At 47.5% G+C, this 9,219-nt stretch overlaps 1 protein-coding gene across 1 annotated transcript in view; it reads left to right on the top strand.

Annotated features, from left to right (window-relative positions):
* Window positions 1–9,219, top strand: part of APPL1 (adaptor protein, phosphotyrosine interacting with PH domain and leucine zipper 1) — a 215,734-nt gene that overhangs the window by 133,886 nt on the left and 72,629 nt on the right. Inside the window, exon 9 of the mRNA XM_063940852.1 lies at window positions 8,710–8,792. Coding sequence (XP_063796922.1) covers window positions 8,710–8,792 — 83 coding nt within the window. The remainder of the gene's footprint in view (window positions 1–8,709; window positions 8,793–9,219) is intronic.

The raw sequence follows: 9,219 nt of genomic DNA on the forward strand, positions 1-9,219 counted from the left end.
CCAAGTGAATTTGAGAATCTCAGCTTCTAATATTACTGCCAGAAGAGTACTTTGGCTAAGGTCATGGCAGGTAAAAATGGAGTCCATGAGAGCGGCAGAAGCACTGCCATTTACAGGTGACATTTTTGGAAAAGAGCTGGAGACATTAATTTCTCTTTCATCCATCTGGGGGACGCTGCGACATTACTTGTGGGTTAGAGGTGTGTGGTTGTGGAGTTTGGCACAGAACTATTAAAACCTGACTCCTCCCCCCTCTAACCCCTCCCATCTCCTTCCTGCCTAGCCAGTACCTCAGTTTTAGTTTTGTGCCTGTGGAGTACAGACACAGTTTTTCTTTCTCCTTAGATTTTTTTTTTTTTTTTTCTTTTCCTTTCTTATTTTTCTATACCTAGTCCCTGTCTACAGGTGACAGGTATAAATGGAACAAGGATGCTGTCAGAAAGGGCCACCATACCTTGGTCACTGGGGCCTTTTTATTCACTAAAACGACAGATCAAAAAGGTACTGGACAGCCACAATCTGTCACTGACAGTATTGGGCTGTCCCTAACTGCTTTTATTATTATTTTATTATTATTATTATTATTATTATTATTTTATTTAATATTTATTTATTTGATTTATTTTATTGATTATTAATATTTCACACACCCCCCCGACCCCCTCTCCCCCGGCGCAAGCCCGCCAGCGGGAGCTATGCCGGAGACCTGTATCCCTACACCCGCAGTAGTGTCTGAGGGGCTGTGGGGACGGACGGGGATCCCGGAGAAGCCGCCGCGTAAGTCGCTATACTTAGCAACGCGCGGCAGCCCGAACTTCCGGTTGATCGCGTAGTAACAGGAGTGCAGGGACGGCTTCCCGCCCTGCTCTGCCCGCGCGCGCGTCACTTTGCCTGACGCCATCTTCCGGAGGGGACGCTGTGCAGTACAGGAGAGCCTCTCAGGGGGAGACTTTATTTACAAAACCGCAAGTATAGAGGGGCTATTCATAGGGGGAGATTACAATCAAGCTAATGGGCTAAGGCTGTTTATTACTTGGCAAAGAGAGCCAGCATACTGGGTTACAGTCCCAGAGATCTCTTCAAGCTATAAATTTCCTATTGAAAGGTCACTAGTCACAATTGTATGCTGCTTTCTTTAGTACATTCAGAATAGAGAAAATGACTAGTAAACCGGACAAACCTTCAAAGGGAAAAACGGCCTCAGTGGTTTAATTTTCCTGCTCTCAGTGTGGCTCAAAGCTAGCAAAAGGTAGTACTGACGCGGGTACCCTATGTACAGCATGTTCTGGTGCAATTTCAGATTTGCGTCAGTCTAGAGAGACTGAATCTGTTCGGACTCAGGTGGAGCCCTTGTGGGCCCAGAATATGGGCAGGAGTATCACTGATTTAACTCAGTCCTTAAATAAGTTTGTAAATGCGGCCAGCAGTTCGACTGCTACTAAGCGATCGCAGCCGTTACCAGCTATAGCGTTTCCAGGTAAGGAGGCGGACACTCTGTCATCTCCTTTGGAGGAGGGGGAGGTAGATCCTGAATGGGATGAAGTTTCGGCTTGGGAAGTTAGATTGCTAATAGAAGCCATTCGTCAGACTCTTAATATTCAAGACGCTCCTTGTGGCTTAGAGTTTGGAATGCTGATTCTGACTCAAAGCAAACCTTGACGGCAGTGCCTTTTGAAGGTGAGTTTCTTTTTGGATCAGAGTTAAAGAAGATTATTTCAGACACTACTGGAGGAAAGAGCCCTTTCCTTCCATCTGCACCTCACAAACCAAAACCTACAAGGTTTCGGTCCTTTCGTACACAGGGCAGAGGTAGTTTCCAATCCTTTCGTGCTTCCTACAGATTTCCAAGACGGGGGTCTTTCAGAGGAAGAGGATCCCAGGCTATTCGCAGGCCGGCCAGTAAGCCTGCCGACAAACCTGAGCCATGACGCCTCAGGTCTCCTGGAGGGATCAAAGAAGGTTGGGGCCCGGTTACTTCAGTTCAAGGATGTGTGGCTCCTATCGAAACCGGATCGGTGGATAATGGGAGTCATATCCAGAGGATATATGTTGGATTTCGAAGAAACAGTCCCAACCCGACTATTTATAACACCTCTCCCAGACGATCCCTCCAGACGTCAAGCTCTCCTTCAGGCAATAACAACCCTCTTACAAAATGGAGTAATCATTCCGGTTCCCTCTCATCAGAGGGGTCGGGGTTTTTACTCAGGTCTTTTTCTCGTAGACAAGCCGGATGGTTCGTTTCGAACCATTCTGAATCTGAAGGCTCTCAACCCGTATCCCTCAACCCAAAAATTCAAGAACATAAAAGACGCTTACTTACATGTCCCGATTTGGGTAACACATCAATCTCTACTGAGATTTGCAGTGGGCCCGGAGCACTTTCAGTTTCAGGCTCTTCCCTTTGGTCTCTCTACGGCTCCCTGGGTTTTTTACAAAGGTCATAGGTCATGTAGTCGCAGTTCTCCGTTGTCAAGGGGTCAACATCACTCCATATTTGGACGACCTGTTGGTCAAGGCACCATCAGCGGAGATTCTCACTCAGAACCTGCATCTCACGATGGAGACGCTACAGTCGTTCGGGTGGATAATCAACTTTCCAAAGTCATCTCTACTTCCTTCTCAGACAATGATTTTTCTAGGACTTCTATTCGACACCAACAGCCAGAAGGTGTTTCTTCCGGCGGACAAGATTCAGGGACTACAGTCCAGAATCCGAACCCTGTTACACTTACCAGTAGTGTCGGTCCTCAGATGTATGCAGGTGTTGGGCAAGATGGTATCCTCTTTCGAGGCAGTTCCATATGCCAGATTTCATGCCCGACCTCTCCAGACTCAGATTCTCAACTGTTGGACTCGGACGGAACCGCGTCTCGAATTACAGTTGATCCGCTTGTCGGTAAAGACTCGTCAGTCTCTTCAATGGTGGCTTCACAGTCGGAATTTGAAAAAGGGTACACCTTTCACGATCTGGTCTTGGATGATGGTCACCACGGATGCAAACCTCAGTGGTTGGGGGGCAGTGTTCCAGACTCATCACTTCCAGGGACGCTGGAGCAATCAGGAGTAAAAATTGCAAATCAACATTCTGGAACTAAGGGCGATTCGGTATGCACTCCTTCACATTCAAACCATGGTACAGGGTCAACCAGTTCGTGTGCAGTCCGACAATGCCACCGCAGTGGCTTACATCAACAAACAGGGAGGAACTCGCAGCTGGTCCGCAATGAGAGAAGTCGCTCAGATCCTCGCGTGGGCGGAACGTTGGGTTCCGGTGATCTCCGCGATCCACATTCCAGGAGGGAAGCAGACTTTTTGAGTCATCACACGATTCATCCGGGAGAATGGGAACTTCATCAGGAGGTGTTCCTCTCTCTAGTGGACCGATGGGGAATGCCAGACATAGACCTGATGGCGTCTCGCCTCAACGCAGAACTTCCTCACTACGGCGCAAGGACTCAGGATCCACAGGCATTCCTGATCGATGCTCTAACTGCTCCATGGCAGTTTCAACTGGGATATGTGTTTCCGCCAATTCCACTGATCCCGCGTCTACTTCAACGCATTCGGCGACAGGGTCTCGCAGTGATTCTAGTGGCTCCAGATTGGCCGCGTCGACAGTGGTACACTCTACTGCGCAGTATGGTCGTCAGACTCCTTTCGTATACCTCTGCGACCAGATCTTCTTATTCAAGGACCTTGTCGCCACCCAGATTTACATAGGATGGCTTTGACGGCTTGGCTCTTGAATCCAAGATTTTGAAGGCAAAAGGTCTTTCTCGATCGGTTGTTCAGATGATGATTCGAGCAAGGAAACCGGTGACCTCTGGCATTTACCATAGGATATGGCATATTTACATTGCATGGTGCGAAAAACGGAGACTAACTCCGCATTTGTTTAGGCTACCTCGCCTACTCTCTTTCCTTCAGGAGGGTCTCGACAAGGGCCTAAAGCTTTCTTCACTAAAAGGTCAGGTTTCAGCTTTATCGGTTCTTTTTCAGAAGAAACTAGCAAATATTCCAGAGGTTCAAACATTCCTGCAGGGAGTACTTCGGATTCAACCACCTTTTGTCCCTCCGGTTCCTCCCTGGGATTTAAACTTGGTCCTTACGACTCTTCAGACCTCTCCATTTGAACCCTTAGAATCGGTTCAACTCCGTTATCTGACACAGAAAGTTGTTTTTTCTGTTGGCTATTGCCTCAGCTAGACGAGTATCTGAGTTGGCGGCTCTTTCTTGCAGACCCCCCTTGTTAGTGTTTCATGAGAACCGGGTGGTTCTACGGACTAAGCCTTCTTTCCTTCCAAAGGTTGTTTCAAAATTCCATTTAAATCAGGACATTGTCCTTCCGGCCTTTACTCCGACATCTTCTCCTGGGGAGGACTCTCATTTAGCTCTCCTGGATGTGGTTCGAGCTTTACGTGTCTATTTGTCTCGCACCGAGTCATTCCGGCGTACGGATAACTTGCTGGTTTTGATTGATGCTCCGAAACGAGGTTGGCCGGCCTCCTAAAATACTGTGGCCCGTTGGATAACTTCGGCCATAAGACAGGCTTACGTGTCTGCTAATGTTTCGGTTCCTGACTCAATTAGGGCTCATTCTACTAGAGCTGTTGGAGCCTCTTGGGGCTGTTCGCGGTGGTGCATCTGTTGAGCAACTGTGCAGGGCGGCAACCTGGTCGTCAGTTCATACTTTCACACATACTTTCACCGTTTTCATACTTTTGGTTTGGAGACTGCCGCTGTTGGGCGTCGTATATTAAAGACGGCTATGCCGTCCCCGTCTCCCTCCTCTTATTAGCTTGCTTTGGGAAATCCCACAAGTAATGGCGCAGCGTCCCCCAGATGGATGAAAGAGAAAAGGTGATTTTTGTTACTTACCGTAAAATCTCTTTCTCTGATTCCATCTGGGGGACGCTGCGATCCCTCCCAGATGTTTGTCTGGTTTAACCAGTTAATTTTCTTTGATCTATCTCCTTTGGCTTGGCTAAACGTTAACTGAGGTACTGGCTAGGCAGGAAGGAGATGGGAGGGGTTAGAGGGGGGAGGAGTCAGGTTTTAATAGTTCTGTGCCAAACTCCACAACCACACACCTCTAACCCACAAGTAATGTCGCAGCGTCCCCCAGATGGAATCAGAGAAAGAGATTTTACGGTAAGTAACAAAAATCACCTTTTCGCAAGCTACGGGGGGGGGAGGGGGGGGGGTAAATCTACCTTTTTACCGACCCTTCCATCACCACCTAAATGCTCTTATTTCGGAGTATCCTTTCGCTCCACTCAATCTTTTAGCGGACGTGGCAGAAGTTCATACTTGCAGAGGTCGCAGCAAACAGCCAGTCGTTGCTCGTCGGCAGGACCCCATGCCTGCAGAAAAGATTGGCATGACTGTCTCCCTTCCCACCGTGGCACAGATACGGTGGGAGCGCGGATTCAAATTTTTCAAACTGCCTGGTTCAAAATATCCGACAATGCATGGATTCGCAATATCATTTCCCGTGGGGTACAACTTAGATTTCAAAGTTTTACCGCCAAAGAAGTATTTTACGACAAGTCTTCCTATTCTTCTGGAAAAACGGTTAGCCCTTCAAGGTGCAATACAGAACTTAGTGGAATCGGCAGTATTAATGCCGGTTCCACCGCTTCAGCACAAAAAAGGTTGTTATTCCACTCTTCTTGTAATTCTAAAGCCAGACGGCAGGGTAAGACCTATCCTGAGCCTAAAATCATTAAATCAGTTTCTAACTTATTACCGGTTCAATATGCAGTCGCTCAACTCAGTGATTTCGAGCCTTGAACCACACCATGCGTTTCTCAGATTTGCTCTTCAACAAGATCGTTTTCAGTTCAGAGCCTTACCATTCGGACTGTCCACAGCACCCAGGGTGTTTACCAAGGTCATGTCGGTGGTGATTGCTCACCTCAGGTCATTAGGAGTCACAATAATACCATACCTAGATGACCACCTCCTCAAGGCTCCGTCCGATCTCATTCTCCAGGAGCATGCTCTATTAACGTACAATGTGTTGATAGAGCACGGATGGATAATCAATTTTCGAAAGTCCAACTTGCAACCGTCACAGCGAGTCCAGTTTCCCGGTGTGATCTTGGACACCAACGTACAGAGAGTTTTTCTGCCACAAGACAAGGCTCTGTGTATACAGAAGTTGGTCCAAGATATCCTCAGGCCACAACTGGTATCTGTCCATTTATGCATTTGTTTGCTTGGGAAAATGGTAGCTGCCTTCGAAACTCTGGAGTTCGGGCGTTTTCATTCACGGCCCTTCCAGCTAAATCTGCAACATCAATGGTCAGGGTCGCATCTCCACCTTCAACGATTGGTTCGTCTTTCTCCAGAGACATGCCGGTTGCTTCTTTGGTGGCTCCAGTTGCACAATCTCACTGCAGGCAGGCGTTTCGTAGTATGGAACTAGACTCTCCTAACAGATGCCAGCCTCAGGGGATGGGGAGCGGTTGTGTTGGACTTTCATCTTCAGGGCCGCTGGTCTCCACAGTAATCATTGTTGCCAATAAATGTGTTGGAACTGACAGCGATCTACAATGCGCTGATACAAGCCACCCGCATTCTTCGATCCAAGGCGGTAAAGGTTCAATCGGACAACGCGACTGCCGCAGCATACGTAAACAAACAGGGAGAAACTCGCAGTCGCCAAGTGATGTGAGAGGTGACTCATTCTTCAATGGGCAGAACGCAACGCTGTAATTCTCTCTGCGGTATTAATTCCGGGAGTGGACAATTGGGAAGCAGACTACCTCAGCCGTCAGGATCTACATCCGGGAGAATGGGCTCTTCGCTCAGAGGTGTTTGTTGCCCTGACACTGCGCTGGGGGTGTCCAGAGATGGATCTCATGGCATCCCATCTCAATCATCAGCTTCCTCGATACATCTCCAGAACATGGGATCCTCAAGCGGAAGCTGTAGACGCTCTAGCCGCGCCTTGGCTGTACGACCTGGTATACGCGTTTCCTCCATTCCCTCTATTATCTCGATTTCTCAAGAGAATCAAACAGGAGTCAATAACTGTGATTTTGGTGGCACCAGATTGGCCTCGGAGAGCTTGGTTTTCGGACCTGCATCTTCTGCTAGCGGACGATCCTTGGCCTCTCCCTCTGCGCCATGATCTACTCCAACAAGGGCCTTTCGTACATCAAGATTTACCATGGCAACGTTTAATGGGATGGCTTTTGATTAAAACGCAAGGGGATTCTGGAATGTGTTATTCCCACTATGTTGCGTGCAGGAAAACCTGTGATGGCATCCCATTACCATCGCATCTGGCGGTCTTATATCTCTTGGTGTGACCGAAACGGGTTTCAATCAGTCCTCTCGTATCACAAGGTTCTTGCTTGCTCTTCAGGCAGGTTTAGATTCCGGACTTCGTCTAGGATCCTTAAAAGATCAGGTGTCTGTCTTATCGATTTTCTTTCAAAAACGCCTGGCGCTTCTACCGGATGTGCAAACTTTCCTACAAGGTGTCCTACCGGTACAGCCTTTGTTTGTTTCTCCTACAGCTCCTTGGGATTTAAATCTGGTGCTGGATTATCTACAGTCACCCTTTTTTGAACCCGTGGAAGAAGCAGCTCTTAAATATCTCACTTGGAAGACTGTTTTCTACTGGCCATAGCTTCAACCCGGAGGGTGTCTGAATTAAGTGCTATGTCTTGTAAGCCTCCCTACTTGATCTTTCATCCTGATAGGGCAGAGTTGAGAACATATGCTTCCTTTCTACCCAAGGTCGTGTCGGCTTCTCATATCAATCAGCCTATTGTGGTACTGTCCTTGCAAGAGTATTCTGGGACCTCTTCGTCTCTTGATGTAGTGAGAACGTTGACGACCTACATGGAATGTACAGCTCCGTTGCGAAAAACTGATGCTTTGTTCATACTCTATGATCTCCCGCGTAGAGGGTGGCCTGCTTCTAAGAAGACCCTCGCCCGCTGGATTCGGTTGACTATTCGTCAGGCCTATATAAATCAGTCTAGGTGACCTCAATTATCCATTGCTGCCCATTCGACATGCTCAGTTGCTTCTTTGTGGGCCGCTAGTAGGGGGGCTACCACGTCTCAACTCTGTAGAGCAGCCACTTGGTCCAGTATCCATACGTTTGTCAAGTTCTACAAGTTTGATACTTTTGCGGCTTCATCTTCACGGTTTGCCCGTCTTGTTTTGCTAGTTCCTCAGCGATCTCCCGCCCAGGGGGGAAACTTTTGGGACGCACCCACAGTCTTGAAGTTATGCTAGTGTCCCCTAGTAGCTGACCGAAAAAGGAAAATTTTGGTACTTACCGATAAATCCCTTTTTCGGAAGCCATAGGGGACACTGGCAGCCCGCCCATCGCTGTTCTCTTGCCTTCTTTGTTCTGTTGTGTTTAATTGTTATATGTTCTCTTCCCTTGTATAGTTTCTGTTCTCTTCTTCCCGTCTCCTCTCTGCTAATTCATAACTGAGGGATGATGGGGGATAGAGGTGGAGGAGCCTGTTTCACTTTTTAGGTTATTTAAAGTGCCAGTTCCCAATAAGCCACCATCATCACCCCACAGTCTTGAAGTTGTGCCAGTGTTCCCTATGGTTTCCTAAAAAGGGATTTATCGGTAAGTACCAAAATCTTCCTTTCTGTGTATAGCGTGAGACCTTGATTAACCCTTTTCTAACAGTCTGTTGCTTTTATGTGTTTTCTTCTTGTGCGCAGATTAGTTTTTTCAAGATGGGCTCAGAAAACCTCAACGGTCAGCTCGAGGAGTTCCTAGCAAATATTTCAACAAGTGTGCAAAAGTGAGTGTCATGTGCACAGTTATCTGTGTGGAGGTGCTGTAATGCACCCATTGCAAGGAAACACAAATAAGGTCTACAGGCTTTGCTCATGTCTTGTAGACTAAAGATTGACACTTTTGAATAGTCAGTAAATCTATTTATGTGAACTGTATTGTTGTTTTGGGCTTTTAGAGTTTATACAGATTTTAACCTAGCCCTAAACAAAATAGATATAGATCTATATAGATATGTACTTGTATATGATATATAGAAAAATAATTGGGTTTGGTACGAATGCCTGACAGTCAGAAGGCCGACAGTGGAATCACGACAGATCCCGGTAAGTATTCTAACCCACCATAGCCGTTCCCTCTCCAACCCCCGCGTGCACCCTAACTCTCCCCATGGTGCCTAACACCAACCCCACTACTAACCTCCGGGGTCTGTC

This window comes from Pseudophryne corroboree, chromosome 9 (genome assembly GCF_028390025.1).
Source record: "Pseudophryne corroboree isolate aPseCor3 chromosome 9, aPseCor3.hap2, whole genome shotgun sequence".
Taxonomy (NCBI): Eukaryota; Metazoa; Chordata; class Amphibia; order Anura; family Myobatrachidae; genus Pseudophryne; species Pseudophryne corroboree.